Below are 26,848 nucleotides of genomic sequence, written 5' to 3'. Positions count from 1 at the left end.
AAGGAAAGGATGAAATAGTTGTTGGAGCCAGAGGCTTGCCTCAGCTGTGGTGATGTATCCTTGAAAGCTGCTGTCTGCTTCTGATGCAAGTTAGTCCATTCCTCGGACCAAACTCCTCATTGATAAATTTTCAACAAACTTTTCTTCAGTTCACTAAAAAATAAATATATTAAGACATTTTAAGGAAGAGATTTGAAGGTATCTGAGTGATGAAACAAGAGCCTGGCCTTCACCACAGGAAGAATCTTGAAATGGATCTTGAAGGAGCTCAGGACTCAGTTGCTGTCACCTTCACATACTATCTCATTTTGGCTTCTTCATGGATCCCAACTATTATGTGATGAAGTTCTGATATGTATGTGCTAGTACAATTGATGAAGTAGATGAACATTTGAATGGAACTTGGGTACTTCAGTACTGAAGTGTTGTGAAGGCTTAAGTTAAACTTAACAAGTTCAGTAGCGATCAGTGTTTGCATGAAGAATAATTCAGAGCTTGAAAGTTTCTGATGCTTCCAGTTTGATAACTGACCTCCAGTAGAATTTGCAACAGGAGATACTCTGCTCCTTGAAAGCTGAGTTTTAATTTTTTAAGAATTAATTTTAAAAATCCAAAGTAGGAATTTTGTGGATTTTACTGAAGTGTAGGGCACGTTTTCAGAGAAGTAGTGGTAAGTGAAAAATTTGAGGGTTTTTTGGAAATGAAATCCAAGAAAACTTACACAGAGGTAAGGCTGGATTGTATGTGATTTTTCTGTAATTCTTCAGGCTCTTCATCAATATTAACTTTCTCATTCCCCAGTCCTCACTTTGCATGCCCACTTTACAAATTAGTGCATACACTATTTTAATTCAGGGTTACTATTGCAAGCAGACCTAGACCCAGTATAGAGATGCCTGAATCATTTTCACCTTCTAGAGACTTTTGTCACTTGTCTGTCTGGCTTTTGATATCTTTCCAGTTTCTCCTGAGAATGCGTCTTATGGAAACTGCCTTAATCTCAGAGTATCCTTCTTGTCTCTCTTTTTTCTCCTTATTACCACAGTTACTATGAAACTGAAGCAAACTTGCATTCTCCAAGATCTTTGTTCTCCCACTTTTCTTCCCTGAATGAGTCTCAAAAATTTCTTGAGGACTTTACACAGCCTGATTGCTGAGTTAGGTCAGTATGAAATATACTTAAGGACAACACTGTATTTTAGAGACTGAAATAACATCCCTATTCCCCCAATTCTCTATTCTGCATTTCCACAGAAACAGGCCTGAAGTGTAAATAGACTGCAGTGCCTCTTCTGTGTACTGATGGGGAAACCTAGACTGCTTCTGTGTAGCTGTTTAAGAAGCCTTCTTTCAGTTTTCTCGTGTCTTAAAGAAACGTAGCTTTGAGACCATAGAATTACTTCAGCCTCATCAGTGTCAGCAGCCTGTATTGTATCTGGCTGACTGTCAGGCATATCATAATGTTGGTGATTAATTAGCCCCAGGTTCCCATAGGGCACTTCATATACATGGTCTTGGAAGTGATGAAGTAGGGTGAAAGAAAAGGGTACTGCCTGTTGTTTTCTTCTTAACACAGCTCAGTGTGTGTGTCAATTTTTACCCTTCTAGCAGGGCAGACCCGGCGTAGAGTTTCATGATTAATATTGCTCTGTGCATCCTTGAAATATAAAATAACAGAATAAATTTAGGTTGGAAGGGACCTTCAAGGGTCATCCAGTCTAACCCCCTCCACAAAGCATGTATGAACTGGGAAATTATTCCCAGTGAAGAGGTGCAGGGTCTAACAGGCTCCTTTAGTAAAGCAGTTCTGCTTTTTCTGTTGTTTTTTTTCCAATCTGTATGTAAAAATAAATAAATTGCAGGATTTTCCTAAATATTTAGATACATACAAGAATAAGAACACTCTCTCTGTCTCTTTTTTTTTTTTTTTTTAATTGTATTTTACTGCTATCATTTCAGAGGTAATTCAGGAGAACAAACTAGTTTTTAGTTCTCAGTGTATCAGTGGAAGTTATAGACTCCAGAAATTGGTCAAAATTATTTGTGGGCTCCTTCTGGAAAGCAAGTATATGATAGATACTTGATTTTTCCTGTATAATCTTTGAAGACAACTGGTGTCAGTTATCTGTCTTGCCTCTGTTTCTATCTAGAATGAAGCAGTGATTTGAAAGACTAATTTATGTGGTTCTGAGTGACTTGGAGAAACTTTAAATATACTGTCATTGAAATTCCTTAGGTGTTGGTAGCTTCTAGTCTGAATCAATATATTTTGAGAGTGGCATTCCAGATTGATTTTTGCAGAGCTAACATTCCAAGTCTTCTCCCTCCCCTCCCTTGCAGCCTGCCCTAAATGAACAGGTATGATTTGAATTTAATTAACCAGGAAGCCATAAATCTAAGCTGACATTTTTACAAAGTCAGTTTCACAACAGAGCTGTGCATAAGTTATGTTCTTAAGTCTGCCTTAAACTCCTCTGCTTTCAAACAAACTTTGATACATAAGGATTTTTTTTGTTAGAAAAATGTAAAATCTACTCATAATTCAGAAATACGTGTTTATACAAGAGAATAAATCTTTTTAATGTATATTTTTGATCCTCCCCAACTGAAAAAAAATGTCTAATTTCAGGTAGAAGTATATTTGTAATGAAAGCTGTGCCTATCTCAAGGGCAAGCTAAACTTCAGGACTTGGGGTGAGGTACTGTCAACAAGAGCTAAGCAGATCTTTTGCGAACATGGAATTTAGTTACACAGAGTAGGGTTAAAAAATGCTGGAGTATTTTAGTACAAATACATTTGGAAAGGTCAGTTACAGCACAATTTTACGGAAAGGCAATTTTTTTTACATTTAGTAAATATTTTCCTTTTTTTGACAAACAAATTGTTTTCAGTATTCTCATTATTCAGGCCATAATGGATAGTATAACAAATTGTTCTTTTTTCTGCTGTTGTTTTTAAAGTCACACATATCTCCTACCTGGTATGAAAGGTATGAAAAGGACAGAAAGAAAGTGTTGGCAGATTATTGTAAGTTGAAACCAGTTGACATGTCTTACCACAATTGGTGTGGATCAGCCAGTTGACAATAGGCAAAGGACTATTCCTTATGGGTCTCACATTCACTTAATGTCTGTCTAGTGCCACCTGTACAAGACCTTGTGTCTGCTGGCTGATGTAGTCTACAGCCTACTAGGCAAGGAAGTATCTCAGCTCCTTGCTGCAAGTTTCTGTCAGAGAGGAAGAAATAATGTTTCTTTAGCACGCTTCTGCCGCAGGTGGGGAATTAGCCCTTCAGGCACAGATATAGGTCCAGTGGTTCTAACATCAGTGGCTCCTGTGACTGACAACACTTAATACATCATGTGCTAAAGATTAGTTGTCTTACTTGAAACTAAAGTTTCAGTAAGTCATCACTGAAGCAGAGGGGAATTTGGGAAGTGACCAGTGCTAGCTGTTCTGCTTTCTGAAGAAATAATGCTATTCAGTCAATGTATTTGGTGTAGTTTTTTCTTTAAGAATTTTGAAGCTGTAGAATAGATTGTTTCCATCTGGTTACAGCATTTATTAATTGCTAATAAGTTTGCTGTAGGAGCATAATTGGGTTGTTCCCATGTTATTTTCTGGGCCTGATCCAAAAATCTCTGAAGCTCTCCAGTTAATCTGAATGGATATTGGGTCAAGCACCATAGTGAGTTGTTAGCACTCAATGTTTATTTTGTTTATTTTCAAAATGTTTATTTTGATTTGATTTTAATCATTCCTTGCAGAATATTTGGTTGTGTTGGCAACATGTAGCTTGGTGAGTACAAATGAAGTTAACATTTATCTGTATGTTTTTTTAATTACTTGCAAAAACAATTAATTAACAGAACAAAGCTTCAGTCACTGATGTTTGCAACCATGTGTTAGATCCACATCTGTTTGTCTGATACCTGATTTCTTAGAATCATAATTACTACTGTTACTATTGAGTCACAGAATGGTTCGGGTTGGAAGGGACCTTAAAGACACCTGATTCCAACCCTTCCCGCTGCCATGGCAGAGACACGTTCCACTGGACCAAGTTGCTCAAAGACCTGTACGACCTGGCCTTGAGCATTTCCAGAGATGGGGATTATCTTCTGGATGGGATTATCTTCTACAATTCTAAAAATGGAGTGCATGAGACTTTATTTGGTATAATGAAGAGCTTTCTTTTCTTTTCTTTTCTTTTCTTTTTTTTTTTTTTTATATATATAGTTAAACAGGTACAACAAGCGGATAAGCAATGTGCACTGCCCTGAGCCCGAAGGCACGTGGGCCTGGCCTCTCCGACATGCATCAATACAGTCAATGGCTTGCAAGTAGACACGAGGCCAACTTGCTGCCAATGAAAGAGGATTTGGCCCTGTGGCTCACAAACCTACTGGGTAAGGTACAATAAGATGGAATGCAGATACTGGGCAGTATGATAACTCATTCCACTGTTAGCTGGGAATTCAGATTTCTTTGTGTTTCAAAAATAAAGTTAGTTATGATTAGGTAGCTACCGCCATATAGCGCAAATGTTAGCAAGGTCAGAAAAGCTAATGAGTAATTTGCCTCCATTGTGTTTCTGTGAGTAGCATAACTGAACATTATATATTCTGTGTTTAGTTTTCTTTCAAATTTCCTTTTAATTCTTTTTTTTGCGAGTATTTTCTGTACTTATACCATTAAACTGAATGGTGCTAATTGCTGCCTTCACCTGTGGCTTCCATTTTTATTGATAGGCCTCCTAAAGAGTATGGTGTACTGACTGTCTTGAACAGAAGGAACCATTAAAAACCATTTGCTGATCAAACAGTCTAGTAATTGATAAGGCAATGCATGCTGAGACTTGTGGAAGCCTGTGGAAGTCTGTGCATAGAGGGGTTTGACGTATCATAGCTGGGACCTGGGGATTTACTGGTTGCAGCTGTACATCTTGGTGTGTGAAGACAAGCCATATTGTCTTCAGAAAACGATGCAAACCAAAAGCTGAGAAAAAAAATCAGGTAGACATTAAAAAGAGAGAATGAGATTGTCCCTGGCAGGAAGGAGACAACATCTTGAGATGAAATTTTCCAAGAAGGTGGAATTTAGAAGCTACAAGCCAGGAACTAGTATGTTGTTTGCTGTGAACACTCAGGGAAAAATGGCTTTTGTGTGATCTCTGTAAAATACAAAGGATACTACCAAAAAAATACATGACTTACACAATACCTCATCCTAAGGGAGACATGCCAGTAACTCCTCTCATTAAATAAAGAGAAGAAAAATATTTCAGAAGTTATGTTTACATGAAATTTTAGTTGATGGGATTTTGGAGGAAAATTTCGATGAGCACTTTTAAATTTGGTGTGTATGGTTTTGGAGGATTTATTTAATTCAAAAATAAAAGATGAAAATCTGTTCTGGTGAGACATGGGCAGTGTCTTGTCATGGCAAATGCTGTAGTTAAACCATCTCAGTGATATCATACAGTAATAGAGTATATCCAGTGTCTTTCATCAGCACATTCTATATTGCTCTATTTCTTCTTTTTTAAGAGAAAGAAAGGGAAATATCACTTATGACAGATGTGGTCGATAAGCACAATGTCAATAGAACACAGTGTTTTGCAAGTGGACAATACCCATTTTTGAGTTGAATTGAGTTATGAATCTGCAACTGCAAAAGTGGCAAGTGTTTTAAATGATATTTGTGTGGTACTTCCATTTAAATTAATGAGTTTTGAATATAAAATTGTCTGTGCAAAACCAGAACAAAATTCAGAAATTTTCATTCCAATTACCACAAGACAGTAATCCAAGTGACTGTTTTTTGAATTGGAAGCAGCACATTCCATTAAGGATTCCATATATTGTTTAAATGTTTTAAACAATGAAGTTTTAGTGATCCACTCTAAAACAAATAGAAGCTTGTTTGCAGTTTGTAACAGAGTTCTCCCAGTGATAAGTTTAGGAATGAGGTCACTCTTTGAGCAAGAAAGTAGCAACTAGCAGGAGGTTCTGAAATGCCAACTGTAATTAAATATCTGATTTTTCATATGGACACCAAGTTCTGCACTGCAGAACTAAATGGGCACAACCTTATTTTAATTAAGCAGCATATACAGTTCATTTGCTTAATGCATTCCCCCACACCTTTTTGCACCAAGCTCTCCTCTTTTCAGAGTTTGTGCTGATGAATTGAAATTATAGTGATTTGTTAGACTGCTTTGAATTCCTATGTAGACATTGTTATTCAAATTAATAATTCAATTAGGTTAAAATTCACATTCAAAATAAATTAAGTGTGAATTAAAATAATTATTATTCATAAGAGTATATTAACTCAGAATTCAAATTTTGTTTAATTACTGCATAATTTGGATAAACTTTAAGTAGAGAAGGGATGTGTGAGCATGCTGCTGAACAGTAAGATAGAAATGAAGATACAGCACGCATTTTTCAGCATCCTAAAGGATAGAAGAATATGGAAGGCTTTTTTTATTTCTTTTGGGTTTTTTCCCTCTACGTGGAAGAAATAATTTATTTTGCATTAATGGTCAGTAGATCTTTACATACAAATACTTGCATGGATGTGCAAGTAACACAGTGCAGATAATACTGTGTGTATCCACATCCTAGCTTTCTCTGTCTGTATCTTGTGTGGCTTCATTGTAAGTGGCCTTATGGCAGTTTTCATGCCATAAGATTTCTCAATTTGTTAAGGAAATTAATCTGCATTTCATTTAACTTTTGCCATTTTGGTTCATGTTTTGTTTCATTTATATTTTTGTCATCCATCTGTACTAGGACTCAACAAGGACACATAATCTTTTCAAAGAAATACAGATTTAAAAAAAAAAATTAGGCAAGAATAGGCCTGAAACTCTTTGAGGTAGTTTGATCAAGTGATGGTGTTTTAGGAGATTTTTATGGAGAGACAGTTATGTCCTATACAGTGTTACTGGTTGAAATGGTAACGATTTTGCAGCAGCATAGCCCGAGGTGGGTTCAAAATCACAAACTGGAAAACATTACTGGGATATTGCACTTTATAATATGAATGAAGTATTTTGATATCAGATAGAAAATAGGCACAGCTAGAATTTGACCTTACCCAATTGATAAATTAGAAAACTGTGATACATGGTGCAGCTGGAAAACAATATTGAAAGAATTTTTAATCCTGAGACTTCGGATATTTAATTTAGGATTGACATTGTTGTGCTGGTTTTTGTTTACTAATCACTAGTACTTTTGTATGCACTTTGCTAATTATTTTTGGAACCATATCAGGGAAACTCAGAGCTTCTGAGAGGACAGTTTGTCATTACAGCTCCATTGCTGAATAGATTTCAGCTGTCTATCATCTGGGAAAAAGGACATTGCAGATGAAATCCACGTGTCAGATAGGATTAACTAATACAATATTGTACATTAGAGCATTTTCAAAGTGGGACATGTCAGTGTTGTGGTTTGTCTGCTGGAGAGGAAGATTGCAGCCATAGATGTTGTGTCTCCTGTCCTTGATTCTCTCTGTTGAGCTTTGGTGGCTCAGTCAAGAGTGGCAGTGACAAAGCTAACTGAGATGTGTTAACTTACCTGACTTGCAAGTCATGATCATCTCTTAGCCTTGTTTCTATTAGGTATAGAGCCAATGAAGCATTTGGGAATGCTTTCACTGCTGACAAACTCCAAATTTGGTAGATTGCGTATATACTTTAGTAGAAAGTTTTTGTGGATACTGAAAAGTTCTTTTCCACCTTGAGCAAGCTGCACATGGGAATTAGCACCCTTGGGCCACAGAACTCTTCTAGCAGAGGCAAAATGGCAATTTGAAAGATTTGTTTGTCTGCTTTACTCTCTAGTATTGTCTTGTTTCCTTTTGTGTGTTTGTGAAATGGCTGACATAAGGAGTAGGCCTCCTCACCAGCCTGTAGTTTAGGACAGGTACAGAGAGATGGTTTCTCTGTTTCCTCTTAATCTTTTTCCCCATTCCCAGAGTTCATTTACAAGCTGGGTTATATTGTCTTTTTATTCCATCCAGCTTCATTTAGCAAGTGGAATTGACTACACCTCAGGGACATGCTGGGCTCCAGGTTTTCAGTCCTGAGGCCTCTTCTTAACAAGGAAGAGGGATTCAGAAGCTCATAGCTGAGGGGCCAGGGAATGCAAGATGCTGAGGAATTGGACATGTAAACATTGAATATTGTTTGATGCATGTAAAAGTTGCTTGGGCAAAAAGTGAAGAAGAGAAAAGTGGAGAAAAGGAACAGAGGTGAGGATGTTAGGAGAGGCATCAAGTTGAAGACAAGGCTGGGTATTTAAAGTTTGTTGAAGGAGGTGTAAAGTTTGAGGTTGGAGAATGGTAAGTCTTCTGCGAGAAAACAGTCTTTCTTTGAATCTGAGTTAAATTTGTGTCAGCTTAGCGTTCTTGCTCACCTTGCTGCCTAAGAGCATTCTGTAACAGAACATGTATTTTTGACATCAATTTGTTCAGATCGAGCCAGTGGGAAATGTGGGAACCCAGAGTGCAGAGAATATTTCTCTGCCTGTTTTGAGGGGTTTCACCCCCCTGAACAACACAGCCTTTGACCTCTGTCCGTGTTAAAAACTGCCTACTATTAGAAAAGAACTAGAAACTAAACTAGTGTAAATTAGGTGACAGAATACTATGTAAGATTGTCACAGGGTGAAAAATTTAGAGGTTTTGGGTTTGTTAATGTAGTAAATAGATAAAAGCAAAAAACATAAAAATGGAGGATTGTTGTTGTTCTCCAGAGCTGCTTCTTCTTCTACTACTACTACTCCGTATTCTGCAGTAAAAGTTGTTTGGGATGATTGGACAAAGAATTCCGCAGTTCCTGGCTGTATTACTAAATAATTGGTAGAAAAGTAAAAATAATGTACATTTTTAGTAACCATTGGTTGATTTACCTTTAAAAAGGCTGTGTAATCTTGATAATTCGGCTTTCTCCTGTATTCTCTGCTTTGTACTATGTCTGGATCACGCTAGTGACTCTTTTTCTCTGATAAGACTTAATAAACAACTATCAAGAAGCAGCGAAGGCTGAGAGTCCCATTTGTCTCTGGAACTCCTGGCAAGGACTTTGAAAGCTCTCTCCCATCAGGAGAGATTTGATTATGGCACAGTGTCAGGAAACATAGGTTTTAAATGTCTGAGTATCAAGATATTCACAGTACTGACACCTCCAGTGATTCTGGTGGCACTGATACAGTTTCTTACTTAGTTGAATTGCTTTATAATTTTCTTTATTATCAACATGCCTTTGGAATTTTTTATACATCCCATTTCAAGTAAGTCATAATGTTTCAATGCTTTCAAAGATATTTCTCCCGCTGTCAACTGTTGTAGGGAACAGAGAAGCCTTGTCAGAAAACTACCAGTTTTGTATGTGCATAGTCATTGGCCTTGGTTTTCTTTATTTTTATCACATTTTGTTTTCTTGGGTTTATATGCCATGTGAATTGAAAGGTCAGGAGCAGTTGTTTTGGTAGTGCCTCAGTATTGTAGATGTTTCAGAGATTCACCTGAGTGAAATATTTCTTTTTGTAAACTACTAGTTTTGTGTTACTACAGAAATGTACAGTTAAAATGCTCCATGAGCAAGTTGTGAGGCTGGAGTCAGTCTTGCACTGTAGTTATTACACCAAGTGTAATAGAGGAATCAACTAGATTTGGGTACTTGGGTCTTTCAGTCTCTCTGCCTTCTTCTGAAGGCTCTGGTTGTCTGAGACCTGTAGGGAAAGCTTTATCTTTGACACACCCAGGGCGTGCACTCTTTTCCGTTACTCTTTCATGGACCTCCAGTCTGGTTTTATTAGGTCTGGGTGACCTTACAGACAGTTGCATACACTTTGCAAGTGGTAGGTGTTCAGGTGCAACTGTTTGACTTTTTAAGGGGAATCTAGTGGTTATGGTAAAAGAGAGGGTAGGCAGTACTTGAGAGGTTTCTGAAAGCCTTCGTATTCCTGGATTTTCTTCTCATACTTTCAGTGTTGTTTTTTTATGATACTTAATGTTATTACCATTCTATAAAAAAATTGTAACTGCTTTCTTGTAATTATAGGGGGAGCTGTACATTTTTAATGGAGTTTAATGTTTTTTCCATAAAAATACATGGAGCAATTTTTTTCCTCAGGTTATGAACATTACTCTTATTTGAATCAATACATTTCTACTGTTAAATATGTCAGAGTGTCTGTTTTAGCAAAGAAATGCCACCTTTTGGAGCCATAAAATACAGTGAATTGAAAGCTGACAGCTAATATACTTTTCATTGGAGACAGATGTTCAGTGCAAAACTCATTCTTTCAGATTTCATAAAGGTGAATAGAACTCAAACAATCCAGTTTAGTGTACAATATGCCATGACCAAACTGCTAATGCAATTCAGCACTTAAGATAGATACATTATTAAGTAGCAGAAGAAGGTAATAGAATTTTTCTGTATCTTTGTAAAGAGAAAATATCCTTAAATAAGTTTTGAGGGTTTTATAACATTCTATTATTGTGAAATGATCCATAAATATCTATAAAACATAGGACAGAAAAGATATGTAGAACGTGGTGTGTTTTTTTGGTTTGCCTGTGTGAAAAATTATGCATTTCAAATGACAACAAAAATTTTTAGTCTGTTAAAGATACTTGCAATAAATTTTTTAGAAGAGAAGGAATGTATTATAAAAGGTAGTACTCAAGCAGTTCCTGTAACATAGTTATTTTTAAAAATTAGCTTCTAGTGGCTTTATAGCATATTATAAAAATGCTGACAGGGTAAGTGGGAAAGTATGTAGCTAGAATGGTGGCAAAGGCTTTTGAGATGTTGAGCTGTTCAGTTTTTTATCTCTGGGCTATTATAGTTTCAGTCCTGGCTTCATTTGATCCAGAGATATGGCAAAAATATTATCAGCTGGCATAAGCTAACTCTGCATGTCTGCAGTGCTACTACTGCTCTTTTTCCTGGAGAAGTCATTTATGTATATAGGAGCTATAAAGTGGGCTACATGGCAAATAGATTTAAGTGGGAATAAAAAAGGGAAAATCTTCATGCTAAAAAGAAGTAAGAGTGTGTTAGAAAAAACAAGTTTCACTTCAGTGAAAAAGAGAAGTCTGCTCTACCTGAAGGTGGTTTGCTGCAACAAACTTTATCTTTTTTATTTTAATTTACCAAACTGAAAAGACTCACATTTTGGGTTTTGCCCAAAAGATGCTCAAGTATCTCAAAGTTTTCAGGCAAGGGCCTAGAGAAATCAGCTTTCCTACAGCATTTTTAAAATCATACTGCTTTATAATGCTGCTTTGTTCAGTATTGTGACATTGAGGATCAGGTTACAATATATCAGCAAGAAGTTCAGTACTAATTTATATTCTTAATTTTTTGTTACTTTTGAATGTTATTTTTCCCCTCTCTTCTTAGCAAAAAGATACAGGAAAGCTTTACTTTTCTTATTTTGTTTGACAAAAAAATTGCAGTGAACCTGTTCTAAACAGATTCATATTTTCAGAAGTTTCTAGACATCTCATAGAAGCAGGAGTGGACCTGGATGGGATGAGGACCCAGTCTCACTTTAGTTTTAAAATATTTTTCTTTTTTTTGGCACGTTAGACTATTGTTGCTAATGCATGCTGTGTAACAACCTATGAAAAATGAGTTAATAGTGTTATTTCCTAAATGGCATATGTAAATACTGGGGGGAAAAAACGCTCATCTTAATTGGAAGAACAAGAATTATTTCCTGATGTTCTCTTGATATGAGGGCCGAAAAATACAGCTGCTCGTCAACATAGTGTCCAAAGTGAAGGCAAATTTTTCAGCAGAAATGTGAAAATGAAAAACTTTCAATAAGAAATAGGAATATTTTTACTGGAAATGGTATTAAGATCCTGGAAGTTTAGTCTAGGATGGTAAATAATTTCCTTCTCATCTGGGGTCAGTGTGCAATCTCATCATGGAACACGTGATCCCCTCTTCCAGGGGGATGTAATTACATTGCAATGTAAGGTTGCTCTAGAAGAGAGGACGGACAGTTTCTGGCAGCTGAAGTGCTATGTCATATAGTGTGATATAATAATTGATATATTTTGAAAACAGAGTATTTTAGCTTTGTTCTTTTAGTGAAAATTTTAATCTGTGAGGCAAGTAGATACATAACAGGAAATTTCACTCTTCATAGGAGCATTTCAGTCACTGTCTTGTCTACTTCTTGCAGGATCAAGACTTAAGAGTCTTCTAAAAATATACAGCCCTTTCCTTTTTGACATGGTTTTCTTCTGTTACAAAATAAACTGTTAGCAACTCATGCTATAACTGCACATATACACTGGTGTAAACCATTTGCCTGCCATACTCTCTCTTTTAAAACATTATGTTAAAAGCAGTAGATCTTCATATAAAGTGAAATATGTGGTGTTGGATATGCTAGAACTATTTTTCAAATATCACATGCCTTCCCCAAAAAAGCATGGGGTTTTTTTCATAATTTGCTCTACCAGTAAAGTAGTATTAAGGTTATTCACAAAATATTCAAAATAATGCAAGTTTTTCAGTTAAAGCTTATTTCAAAATATTGTCCAGATTTCTTTTGATTTCTCTTTTCAGAAATGCAGTCTATATTATTGCATGCTTTCTGCCATGTTAACTTTCTGTTTGCTGTTCAGGTAGAGAAATAACAGCAGAAACCTTTATGGAGAAATTGGATAATGGTGCCTTGCTTTGCCGGTTAGCTGAGACCCTGCAGGAGAAATTTAAAGAAAACAGCTTTGATGCAAACAAGCCTGGCAAAGTAAGTGTTGGTCAACACTCTAGAATCTAGTATCTGATGTATCCAATCATTTTGGTACTGATTTTTTTTTTTTTTTTTTTTTTTTTTTTTGACAATTAAGAGGTTTTATATGTGGAGATTCTGCAAATGGGTGGGGAGGTAATTGCTCTGTGTAGAAAAATTACAATATAAAATTGGGGGAAATAATGCTTATTTGGTATTTATTAAAGTCTCTATGGAAAGCAGTTACTCAAAAAAGTACTTGTAATATGTGGAGAATAAGAATAAAAAAGATCTAGCAGTGGGATGTGGTAGGTAATAGCGAAAATATGATCCTTGTATGTATTTTCAAGGGGAATATTAAGTAGCTATGGGAGGTGTCTTTTCCTCCAAAGACAGCTCTAGGGAGACCAGTAATAAAACTCTATTGTAAGTTTTGGTGCCTTGAGTTTAAAGATCCTGTTGGTGTACTGGAAGAGGTTTCAGTAAAGAGTTGAAGGAATGATATGGAAAACGTGAAACTTAGAAGATACTGAGGAGTTTTGGAAGGATCAGTTTAAAAACTTGTTTGAACACAACCTTGCTTTAATTTTAACTATTCTTGTAGGGCAATCTTACTGGGAAAAATTCAAGAGTGCGGCAAGTCTATTTCTTGGAGAAGTTGAATTAAATGATTGACACATTAACACATTCTATGTGAAACTGTTCTTCTTTTTATGGTTGCATTCAGGTACACCTTCCTTGAAAGCTAAAACAGGCAAATAAGGAGCAGGTAAAAAAGAGGCCAAGAACAGAAATCATATCATGCATCTTCTATTCTTGATGTTTTCATACCTTGTCTGTAGCAGGAATTAGGGCATGGACTAAATTTTTTCAGCTGTTCTGAAAACTGACAGTCTTGCGTCAGTTGCACCTGTGTAAGTTGTTTTCTTGGTTCCAAGTTCATAATTATTGTTGTAGAAGAAATTGTCTGTCATATTTCCTAGTTCAAATTATAATCAGGACTTCATTAGTAGAAGTACTGGGTGACTTCGGAGTTCCTCTTTATAATATGGTCTGGCTTGTCTTCACCTAAGTGTCATGGTGGTTTTCAAGTGAGAAAACACATAGGGCAGTCTTTTTGATTGAGCCTAGGAACTAGCTAGGCAGAAGCAAGGGTTACTCATATGGTTTTTTGTGTTCTGAGTTACATTAGAAACCAGTTAGACATTTGCAGTCCCATATGTGGTCATTATTTAGATTTGTTGGTCTTTGTTTTTCAGGCTGGTACAACTGACAGTGAAATTAAAGGGAAAAAATCTGCTCACTGCTGTTTTCTCAATGTATGTTATTTCATACTTAGTATAGTAAGAATTCAACGAAATGGCAGAATAATAGATTTTTATCATTGTATACTATTAGGGAGCTATCCATCCTTTCAGATTTTAATTCCCTGTGTAGCACTCTTGAGCAATAGGATTAGTCTTCATGGTGAAAAATATGACTTTGTGGTGCCTAGAACATTTACGAGGAGATAATACTGTATGAAATTTAGCAAAGAAAGAATTCCAAAATCCTCCCCTGAATCATTATTATGCATTTTATTAATAATACATGTGGAATTTTGAAGCCATTTGACCCTTGCTCTGCACAGGAAAACAGAAACATATTCTTTCACCAAGGTGCCCAGATGACTTCACTGGCAGCTGGGAGTAGCCACTGGTTTCTATTGAGTTCAGCCTCTTATCAAAATAGATAACACACTTTTCTATCCATATATGTAACTTCTAGTTTTTTTAGATAGAAGCAGCTGATATAAAATGAGTGGCTGCCAGAAGGATCAGCTTGCTTGCTGCACCAGGTTGCAGCTGAGTGAGGAAGAATAAGGACATAGTTAATGCAGGGAGTGTGTGTAATCTTACTACGGCCTTCCAAAAGCTTGAAGATTTGGTCTGTTTTCATAAGCAAGTTTTTCCTTGTTTCTGAACGTGTACCTATGGAAAAGCTTCATAAAATATTTTGGGTTTAGTTTTGTCTTAAAGATGATACATCCTGCTCTGATTGATATGTATTATTGATCATGAATTCATTGTGCATCTTGCTGGGGCTGTCTGGCCAGTTTTGCAACTCTAGCAAGATGTAAGAAGGCATTAAAAGCTAATATGGCATGCACTGATTTACCAGTATTTTGCCATAATTCCTTAAATTCATATTCCACTACTCTACAAAATAGCAGAGGTTAAATCCTCTTGCTTCTGGTTTAATAGCTTGTGCAATAAGTTTCTAGTCATTGTCAGTTTTGCAGTTTGTTAACTGAACTGTATCATTCCCTTTCCTATTAGTGAGCATTGAACTTTCTTCAGATTTCAGGAATCCCATAGGTCAGCATCAGCCTTTTTGAGTGTGAAATAAGTTGGGAAAACAGATCAAAAAAGTTCACAAAATATTGTGTTTTCCAAATCTGGAAGGAAGATTGTCATGTTGATATCAACACTTTCTTTTTGTGTCATGTGGAAACACTTGTGGATACTGGGGACATTTTCAAAATACATAGGAAACTACTGGTAATGTGACTTGGGGATAGAGCTTTAAGAGACTGAAAAGTGTCTAATGGTGTGTGATGCAAAAGTAGTCTTCTCTCCTTAAGAATCAGAGGCAGGCAAAGAAGGCATAACTTTTTATGCATGAAGGAGATAATGGAGTTGCTTTTTATGAGTGACTGGACAGGTTAGGATTCTTGAGTGTGGAAAGAGGGGCATATGATGGAACTTGCAAAATCAGGAATGGTGTGGTAGAATGTAATTTTCTATACAAAAACTATGGGACATTGAATGAAGCTGGTAGAAGCCAAAAAGGGGGGATTGTTTACATACAAGCTGGAAAATTCTTGTCAAGGAGTGCATAAATTTACCTGGGTTCAAGCAAATACTGAATAAGCTAATGGAAGAGAGATCTCTTGGAAGGCTGAATACACAGCAACCCCACCCAGATGAGGAAGTCCCTATAGCTGAAAATGATTAGAACTTGAGAACGAATAAGAGTCACTCCTGTGTTCTGTGCGTTATTGTTTCTTGGGGATGAATACCCTGCTGGATGTGCTGGTGGACAAAGGGAAATCTATCACAAGAGTCAAACTTCAAAGAAATGATTTTAAATTATATTTATAGTTTTTGTTTCTGTATAAAGCCTCTTTAGGACTGAATCCCTGCATCTAAAAATACCACCTGGGCCACACTCTGCATTGGTATTTGTTTTTCAGGGCAGTAATGTGTGATCTAGAACACAGGAGTTTGGCAGCCTCTGGTGCCATTTATGCAGTCTCTGCATGTTGCTGTTGCGAGCTTAATGCCATAATAAGCACCTTTGGATATTACAATAGGTCTCTGTGTCTTCCATGAGTCTAGCTACTTCGCTGTTTGATTGGTTAATCATTCAGTAATAAGATATTAAAAGCATTTCAGTTTCTAAAGCGGAAGCATTTAAAAACTGTTCATTTCAGAAGATGTTAGGTCCTAGGATTCTTTTGCAAGTCCCAGAAGACAATGTTCTTCATTGTTAAGCAGCTAAACCGTGCTTCAAAACCTGATTATTCTGAAAGCATTGATGTTGTATCTGATCCTTTGCTACAGACAGACAAAATTTTTGAGTTTTAGTTGAAAATGGGGTTTTTTAGCAGGGAGGCTAGTACTAGACTGGTGTGACTATACAATGTATTTTTTAAGAAGTATTTTTTTTTCCTCTTTCTGGAGATTTTTAGAATCATAAATAAATCTAATCATGTATATTTGTAAAATGACAAGGAGATGACTGGTATCAATCTTAATAAATGCTCAAGATTTGTATGGTAGTAAGTTGTTGAAACTACCTGTGCTGCTGCTAATGAAGTACTGTCTTGAAACTACAGACTTACTATTATAGCAGCAGTTATTCCACAAAAGTAGTTAATGTTGCACAGTGCCATTCTGTAATTTTCTCCCATTGACTTGCATTTCTTCTACACACTCTCCTGTCAGTATTTTGCTTTTCCTGACAGACAGTTAACTTGAGAATTTCACAGCTGTACAAACAAATCCAGAGCATCAAGACATGTGCATTATGCAGAGAGCCCACATTTGATTTGGTTTGGCTTAGATTAGTAAGACCATTAAGATTTTTAAATAAACATAAACTGTGTTAATTGTTGTTATCATTTTTGTAGCAGGGCACAGTAGTCTGCCCACCTTGAAGCTGCTGATATATTTATAAACACTCCACTTAAAACAATGTCTTCATGAAGCAGGTTGAAGGTGAATTATCCTTTTTCTCCAAGTTCTCAGAGTAATCAGATAAATTTCAACTCAAATCTGTCTTACAAATACTTTTGAATAATGAATTGGAATGTAAAATTTAACCTCATTTTCAGGAAGCCAGGATTTATTGATTTGTCCAATAAAAGAAATAGAAGTACAAAAAAAATCAATCCAGATACAAATATTTCTGGATTCCTAGAATGTTTAATTCAAGCATGCATTTAATTGCACTTCCATTGAAACTCTATACGAAACAGTAATTTCTGCACACACGCATTCATGTCCTAACATTAAGAGATTCTGTGCACAGCTTACACTTCAGATACTATGACTATGGGTATTTTCTAATTGTTTTGGTTCCAAAGCTTTGACTTGCTCCTGGGAAATGTCCTTTGTTAATCTGATGCTCGGTGAGTGTAGATCACTGTGACAAGCATTGGCTTCTCAGAGTCACAGAGGTTTGCAGGAGGTGAGATTTTTGGCCTTGTGAGGGCACTTTGAGAGTCATGTTATGCAGTTTAAGAGTTACAATTAAAAGAATCTGTACCAATTATTGAGAATTAGATCTGGAATCTGGATCTTGCTCTTAGACCCCAGATGGCCAAGCTGAAAGTCTGATCTAATCAACATGGTGGTTTTACTTATACTGTAGGCTTCAGTTTCTCAAGATTATCTGTGCCTTATAGATGGGATGAATGTATGGTATTCTGTAAACTTAGTGCCTTGAACCTGTCTGGCCAGTGTAAAGAGACATCAGCTGCATCAGAGCCATGTTCAGGTGCCCTCTGTAAGTTATAAATCTGACTCTCCAGTCGAGAATTGCATGAATAGGGCTGCACGAATTTTTAGGCTAGGAACAGATCCTTGATGGTCTGGAGCAGCAATTTACTTTTCTGCACACTTGTACTTTCTGGACTTTCATTTTGCAATAAAAGCTCAAGGAGCCAATTTCTAATTATATACATTATAGATATGGCTCTCAGTTATTCGGGAGGATTAAAAAAATACAGCATTGTCTTTTTGTGTATTAATCTTTCTAGTGGCAGACTGATGTGGATGTGAGAGGAAAAGAATGATATTGCAAAATGATTCACAAGTGCTAATCCATCTAGAAGGAATAATTTCCACAAGACTGTAAAACTGCTTGTTAGAGAGCTCTTTATATGTTGCTCAGACATGTCAATAGCTTTCTCAGTCAGCTGGGTTGCTACCAGGTTTCTTGCAGATACTGTAGGATTTGTCTGCAATATGTCACGAGCACAAACCTTCTATGCCTCAACAAATACTCCTACACCTAAAGTTTATACTTGCAGGAGGATTGCATGGTAGGATAGAGTGCTGTTGCCCACTGGACTACAAAAGGAGATTTCTGAGCAATTCCATGTGTTTGTCTGCTTGGCATGTTCCAGGTGAATACATTCAAGAACTACTTAAAAAGGTTTTAAGTACACTTCAAGCCATGCATTGTGTTGGAAGCAGAGCTATATAATCCTGGAGGGTAGCACCAAGACATCATGTGTCTCTGGATTGTTCTTCACATTGATATTCTTGTCCTTAGGAAAGCATGGCTTGTTCCCTTGTTTGGCTGAAGCACAATGTATGTGAACTGACCTTGCTCTTTTCAGTGAACCTGAGGCAGGGATTCTCCTGCATACCTCTCCCTCTGCTCCAGTTTAACATTGCAGAAATAACCAGAATTTGCATCACAAGCTAATTGTCAGGGAAAAAGAAGGGCAGGTTTAAGTATTTAACTACTTGGTAGCTACAACTTTAGAAAATATCATAATGATGCAGACTGCAAATCAGGTCATGAGGACCAAACTTCTATTTCTAATAATATCATTTAACTAGAAAGCACCTCAAGTTTTTTTCCAGAGATTTTAATTAACATTGGCTTTGTATGGAATGCTAATACTTAAACGCTTCATAAAATTTATATTAAACCTGGATGTTTTTGCCATTACTTCAATCCATGTATTGCAGATAGGGATGGCATATTTTCTGAGAGAAATTTATAAACAGCCATTTTTAGATTTGCTGGATTTTGCCTCTTTTGTGAAATGCATTGTAACATTCCTATTATTTATTTTTTAAGTATTTAAAGCAAAATGTAGAAATCTTTGTAACAGATCTTTCTATTTGGCTTTTTATTTAGACTACTAGGAATAGATTGGAACAGAAATGTAACAGAGACTTGCATGAAAATTACCTTATAAATTGAGAAAACAACATAATTTAGACCAATTGTCTTCAGTTTACTGTGCAATTCTTAGGTCAAAGTTAGTGGTAGTTGTTCTTTGGGAATAATGAATAAGGAAGAACTACAGAATTTGGTGCAATTAACAATAGGGTCTTGAAGTTAAATATTAAACCAAAATTTCTGAAACAATGGGGATGGTGAATGTAAGTGATGACTGCAATGCAGAAGAAGAAAACAGAAGTCCCTTTGAGGCACAGACATCAATTTATAGCTACCATAATTATGTCTAATTTATTTATTTAAATAAATATTCCAATTTGTGTTTGTTTATGTAAATCAGCCCCAAATTCTTCAAGTATGCAGTAAAACTTGCTCTCAATTTGAGGCTGATCTAAGGCTGATTTAGATATTTGGCTGTATAGGTAAACACTTCACCATGTTTTTCAAATTGTGGAAGTTTTTAAGTTCTACACCTGCTTAGAATTCCCTGGGCTCTAGCAGTTTCCTTGTGGTTTCTAACTGGAAAACTTACACAAATTCAGATTCTTTATCATAATGACAAAAATGCAATTTTTTCTTAAAAATTAACATACTGGGCTTTGGACCATCAGACTTACCTGCAGTGAGGTAGATATTAAATTCTTCCTGAATGTTTTCAGCATCTGCATAAAAAATTTATCTTTGTTAAACATCTGGAAATTCAAAAAACAAACAGATAAAGCTGTTAAACAGAAAAAAAATAAATCTCAAAAAATTCTATACTTCTTTAGACTGCCTAGATCTTTCACAGTCTTCTTGACACTTGTCTCATGGGAGGTAAAGCACCATTTGGAAAAAATCTTACAGAAAGGGCTGGAAAACCCCCACCTTGCCTTACACTTCAGAAGGTCACAAAATGTGAGATTGATCATGGGGAGAAAACCAAGTGGAAGAGGAAGAAGAGGCATAATGGTAATACAGCAGTATATCCACCATTATATATTACATCAAGGAATTTGAATAGCTTCTTACATTTATTACTTAGATTGACAATGAAAGGCTATTCACTGTAATTCCATAGATCAAAGTAATGTTATTTGGCCACTGCCAGTGAAATTATGGAAACCTTCTCTATGTGAAATTTTAGAACCTGTAATGTGTTTTGATGAACTTCAACTATTTAGTTAGAATTTTTTTAAGCATTGTCTTTAGCTTGGGTTCTTCTGGACTAATAAAGGTGGGAAAGTGATTTTGAAATTGCTGTTACTGAAATTAGTTGGTTTTGTCAAAATTTAGTATTTATCATACTTTATTTTGAGAGAATCATGTCCCTTTTGAGAATGTGATGTTTGATAAAACATAATTGTGGGGTTAATAAGATGCTTTTCAAAATATGTCCCATGAAAATCCACCCAGACTTGACCATTTATATCTCATAGAAATACTTTCATATCTCATGGAATAATTGCTGCTTATTGGCATGTTCATTCACAAGTCATACTGTGTGACAATGACACAAACAAATGCAATTCTATTAATTGCAATTCTCCTATTTTTCTCCTATTGTAATATAAATGAGGGAAATTCAGAAACTAGGATTCTTCTGTCTTCTTCAACTGACTCTTTGCTAATTTGGCTCTAAATTCTGAGGTTATGATGGTAAAAACTCAGGATCATTTGCCAAGGATAAGGTGTAATTACCCTCTGAAATAGCAGCTGTGAGAATTGCCCCATTCTGTTTTAATCAAATATTACTGAAGAAGACTATTATGAAATGCCAGTTTTAAAAATCCCCTTATAAATGTTAATTCTGAAACCCAGAGATCTAAGGAAAAAACACAGAGCATTTATTGAATTTGAGTGAACTACTGAATCCCTGTTTTCATGGATACTGTAAGGAGGTCTTTGCCATAGCTTACCCTAGTGTCTCTCTCTTATTCTCTCTGTTTATAAAATCTTAATGCACTTCAAAAAAATTTTAATTGAAGTGTCTCTCTTGAATGCTATCTAATTTTAGTCACTATTTAATGCTATTATAGCATTAGAAAAAAAACAAACCACCTTTGATTTTTGCATTTGGCCTGCTAGCATTTTCAGAGAGTAGGAGTAATGGCTTTTAATTAGTAGTGCATACATGCCCGGAGATTCCAAGTTACTTCTTCAAGATTTTGAAAGACTATAGATAAAAGTGAACTTGTCAGTAGGCATGGATATGTTACAGAGGTAGATGTCTAGAAGTTTTAAAAGACAATTTATAGACCTCCCCAAGTCTTTGGACTATAGTGACCTAATGCCACCCTCAATTACACAAATTGAGTGGAAAGGAATAGCTCATCTGTTTAGATGGGCTCTCTGTTGTGATCCTCCATGAGTTGTGCTCTCCATTGCAAGATTCCTGGTTGTGGGTCTCTGTGTGGTACCCGGCTGCCCACCAGCCAGCCTCTGAGAGATGGCCTTCTAGCTCTAACAGACATTGTGATTTTGCCTCCATATGTTGAAATGCACATGTCCTTTGACTACATTTAAATTACTTATTAGTAAAATAAGGAAATGTGCTTAAGCTGGTGAATGAAGCCCCTGCCTTGCTGGTTTCTGACATTATTTTACTTCTGGGTATCACAGTTGTACAGTGCATTGTCTGTGGATTGAATCATCTCTTGTATTCCTTGGCTTTCTGGCACACTGCTAGAGGTAAAAGCTGCATTGTTTCCGTGAAACTAGGTTTTCATGACTATTAACACTATCCTTTGTGAATAACCAATCTTTTGCTGTGTGATGAGTAAGCTGTGTCTTGGACAGAGCACTTAGAAGAAAAAAGCCATGAAAAAATGCTTAACTTTAAAAATTATGTTGTTAAGTTTATTTTTCATATATGCTTACTCTTAAGAAGCTACAGCTAATGCCACATGGGAGAATGTGTTCTACTTTGACATTTAATACCATGGTTAAAGCATTCATTTAGCCCTGCATTTATTTGAATGTTGTAATCTGTATATTTCTGCAAAGCCTTGATGATGTTAATTATTTTTATTGACATATTGTAAATCTGTTGGGGATTCCAAAGTATTCACAAACGCTTTCTTGGAATCTAGGAAGTTGATAAGGAGTGATTTTTGGCTTTTAATGGTCTCTGCAGTGATTATGTAAGGTAAAAATCTGGTAAACACATGATCCGTAAACTTGAAATCCAATCTCCTATTCCATTAAAATGACATAGCTCTACAGGACATGATATGACAATGTAAAGACTATATTTCACCTAAGGACAATGTTTTGCTACTTCTTAAGTGAATTGCTTTGGGGTACTTGCTTTGTTGTGTGTTCAATGTTATTTTTCATTAATCTAGAAGTTGTTCCTAGTTCTATGTCTGTGGAAAAATTTGGCTCTTTTTTTGGTGTCTCCTAAGCCTTCAAAACTTCCCTGCTGAGTTCTCGTATTCCAAATTTTCCCTGGGGTTTAACTTTTATTTTGCAGCTTTAGGAGGGCTGAGGCATTTATATTTCTTTTCTTAATTCTCTTTTTTTCAGTGGGAAATGCTTAGTTTTAAATTCTATGTATGTATTTCCATATTCAAAATTCTTTCAATGTATTTTGCATGTGCATTTAGCACATTCTTTTGACTGTTGGTCCAGTTGTTTAAGAATACCTGAGCAAAATGAGGAAAGAATCAAAGGAGGAAAAGGATTGGTATTGGCTACAGAGCTAAGTAAAAAGGCAAATGGTAAAAAGTTCTGAAATAGATACATGTTCTCTCTAGCTGATATAATCACATTTCAATATGAATTTATGCGCACATAACACTAAGTGGCCAAGCAAGACACCACTGCAGTCAGTTGCTGAATAGCATAATTTCCCCACTGCCCCCTCCCCCCCATTTTGGTTAATGTAGTTCACCAGGAGATAAAAGCAAATTTTTCCTATGAGTACCTAGCAAACTGTAGCCCTCTTTCATAGCAGACAAAGTTGCTCATCTTTTTCTTTTTATTCAAGCATAAGTGACAGTTCAAAATATTCTGAAATCATCTTTTCAAAGAGGGAAGTATGATGAATAGTCTTCAAAATATGGCTCAAGCCTAAGTCTGCCATAAATAAATGGGGATTTTAGCATGTGTTTGTGAACTCTTGTTTTGAAAAAGCAGTACAAAAGATACATTTTTCCATGTGATTTCAGAGCATCGATGTAAAAGAGTCTCTTTTGGATTTAGAAGTGAACCTGACAGCATTTTTCCAGGATTGCATCATATGTTTCACTCACACTTTCACATCCTGTATTAAACCACATGCATGCACGTCAACAAGACAAGACTGTAAAAGGAGTGTGACTGGGGAATTGTTTTCCTGATATTTGATAGGAGTAATTGCAGCCACTGCTGCTTCAAAGCCACTGTGGTTATACTATACTATGTCAACAAAAGTCAGTTTTGCCATGTGGAAACCTAATGACTTCAGAATGATCTGTTAGAAAGCATTTTTGAAATAGGCCATTTATACAACTCAGGCTTCACGCAGAAATATTTTTTACTTTCTTAAATAAAAGCTTTCATGTGTTATAGTTTGAACAGTACAGTGACAGTTTTGGAAATATTAAAAAAGTAGACTTCTGTTTAAGAGGTGGGAGCAAAATTTAGCAGGTGATAAGAAAATATGAGTATTTCCCTATGATTTCTGTGATAAACCTGGTAGGGCTATTATTGAATAGAAAAGAGGGCAGGGGTTTTTGCTGTTCTCTTCAGCAAGACCCTAATATTGTGGGAAATGGGATAAAACTTTGATATATTTTAGTGAGATCATGCAGTGTCAGGGATATTCATCTGTGTAGTATTTGCTCCAGGAAATGTCTTGAAGCTTTTGTGGTCTTTTTGGTCCTTCAATTATGTAGTTGTTGTTCCCAACAATGTCTTGTTTTTACATGTGATTGTTTGTCACTTCTGAGCTGTTTAGGACATCTGTTAATCAAACATCTTTTCTGTCACTATGAAAATAAAGAATATCACAAATTTGCTTAGTTAAGTGTGGTGTTCTGTACCTAGACTCTTACTATTTGCTCTAAGTAGCTCTTACTACTTAAAAATATGCTTCTAAAAGACACTGCAATCCTTATAACTGCAAAGGAATGTTGCAAGTTCCATGAATATCTAAGCTTCATAGTGAAGCTAGGTTAACTGATGTGTTTAAAAGTCTTAGTTGTCAAGGCATAGAATTGTAATTTATGGATAGTCTGTTATGTGTATGAAATTTCAGGTGATTACTGACACATAAACCATCTGTTCTGATTGCTCTTCTTAAAAGAAATTCCACATTCAGTCTCTGCAATATACATAAATCAAAAGATATAAAATATTCAGAACCAGATTTATTAATGTGCTGTTAGTACTGGGGAGCAGCAGTGACCCAAGGGTCGCTAGGGGTTTTCTGCATTCCTGCCAGGCATTGCAATGCCTTCCCAATGGCTCCTTAAAAGAGAGGCAGTGCAGGTTCTCCTGGCTATCTCCTCACTTCTAGCTGCTTTTGTACTGCTGAAGGCCCTGTGCCACAGAACAGCTCCTGGTCTCCAGGACCAGTGCTGGAGGCTTGCTTGTGCTGCTGGGTTCAGGGCCAAGGAGAGCAGATGGGTTGTGCCCACACTGAGCCCAAGTCTCCACAGGATTGCCAGATGGCAGCCACCAGCCATACACACAAGAATTTCTTTTTTGTGTTGTTTGGTTTGGTTTTTTGTTTGGTGGGGGGTTTTTTGTTGTTTTGGGGTTTTTTGTTGTTCAGTAGTTCTAAGGTAATCTAAGTGGTTTATTACAGACTTCCAGAGCAGTGTTTAATATCCTTAGCAGAACTTGAAAAAATATAGGCTATTTATTTTGGTTATGTCAGCACAAAGCAGTTTAAAGGTACAGAATTGTCTAGAGCTGGAGAGCTGTGTGGAAGCAAACAAACCCATTATGATGTCACCAGCCCTCTGAGCTGTTCCTGCCATTAGAAACAGGGTTTTTTCTTGGAGGAAGACTCACTAGTTTTCTGCAAAGGTAACTCTGAGAACAAAGCAGCACATGGACGCTGTGGAAAAATCCAGAGATGAGAACTGAAGAGTGAACTGAGAGGTGACATGACTTGACAGTGCAGGTCTGCTCTTACTTATAAAGTAACTGTAGCCTTATGTCCTTTCCATTCTCTCTGAAGTCCTTATGCACAAGTCTGCAAGTGCCAGGAATACTGGAGCTGGCTTCTTGGTATCTCGTTCCTGTCACAGGGCTGTTCATCCATAATAGATCATCCAGAATTTGTGCTTTTAATTTGACATAATAAATCAAAATTTACAAAGAGTATAGTGGTGTCAGATATAGTTTATTTAGTCCCCTTATGTTGACTATTAGCTCAGTTGATTCAACATACATGTATCACTTCAGATAATCCAAGCAGAGATGATATGGGAAAAGAATTTCATTCAGTTTGATTTTCATGTTGTTAAACCAATTTTAGAGCTGCAGGTAATTTGATTCAGTGAGAATATGATCAAGTATGTACAGTGGATGTTTTATGTAACTACATTGATACAGTGCTATGAAATGGCACCTTTTTGCACCTACTGACAAGATGGAGTTTAATCATAAGCTACTAAGTATTTTTGATTCCACTGAAACACTAAAAACCACAGATTAGTTGTCAAGACCTGAGGGAACCAAACTACCGTAGTAGTCACGACCAGCCTCCCCTGGGACCCTGACCTGCACTCTCTGCCCATGGCCCAGAACCTCCCTTTGACCTCAGCCCTGCTTCTTGCCAGAGCTACATTGTGACCAGACCATCTGCAGCCTGGCTGCCTGCTGGCTGGGTTTCATGGCTAGGGCCTCAGCATCTGCTGCAGCCCTGAGTCCAGCCTTGTCTTCTGCTGTTTCTGACTTGCCTTCCCTGGGCACACTAGACCTGACTTGGCTCTTCCTCCTCTAACAGAGCAATAGTCTAAAGCTCTTATGTTCCTGGCACTGCCTTATTTGGGTGCCCCGGGACTGCATCATTGCCAGTGAGCAATGTGTGTGTATGCCAGTGAGCATGTGCCAGTGAGCATGTGCCATTGAGCACACTGTGTGTGCTGGGATCACCCTTTGATCCTGGATTATCTTCCCTCATGGAGCAGCCCAACTTGCTGCTCTCTGCCTATTTCCGATTTTGCTTTGTGCCAGTCAAATATCCCTGCCCACACCCACACTGCTTGTTCCTCTTTTGCACTGGAAGAGGTAAGGTCGGGTTGAACCTTCTCTTGGAAATCATTTTGAAGAATGAACTTCTTTAAGGTTTCTGCAATGTTTTGTATAAGATTCTAGTGAAAAATCATGAAACAGAAGTCCTGTTTTGACAGCTTTCCTCTGTAGCCTGGACTAGCTGACCTTCTTCCAACAGGCTGCAAGAGACTTGTGTGACTCCTTTTAAAAGAAGTGAGTGTACTTTTAAGACTATTAGATTTATCCAGTTAAAATCTCCTGGGAAAGGGTAGGGAGAGACAGAGATGGACAAATGCTGCATTACTTCTTCCTAAAGACTAAGTCAATGAGAGGAAATTCAATGTGAGAAACAGCCAATAGAGTACAAGAATTTGCCTCAGGATAGATACTTACTGTTTCTTTGAAGAAATTA

General features: G+C 36.7%; 1 protein-coding gene across 5 annotated transcripts in view; it reads left to right on the top strand.

The window, feature by feature from the left end:
• Window positions 1–26,848, top strand: part of GAS2 (growth arrest specific 2) — an 81,325-nt gene that overhangs the window by 5,798 nt on the left and 48,679 nt on the right. For 4 of the 5 annotated variants that reach the window (XM_032111337.1, XM_032111336.1, XM_032111335.1 and 1 more), the window contains exons 2-3: window positions 4,241–4,410; window positions 12,674–12,798. In XM_032111337.1, the coding sequence (XP_031967228.1) occupies window positions 4,269–4,410; window positions 12,674–12,798 (267 nt within the window). In that variant the 5' untranslated portion in view covers window positions 4,241–4,268. Of the gene's footprint in view, window positions 1–1,931; window positions 3,801–4,240; window positions 4,411–12,673; window positions 12,799–26,848 lie in introns of those variants that run through there. The other variant, XM_032111338.1, reaches the window with a different exon arrangement.

Source organism: Corvus moneduloides, chromosome 6 (genome assembly GCF_009650955.1).
Source record: "Corvus moneduloides isolate bCorMon1 chromosome 6, bCorMon1.pri, whole genome shotgun sequence".
Classification (NCBI taxonomy): Eukaryota; Metazoa; Chordata; class Aves; order Passeriformes; family Corvidae; genus Corvus; species Corvus moneduloides.
This window is presented reverse-complemented; position numbering and strand designations above follow the sequence as displayed.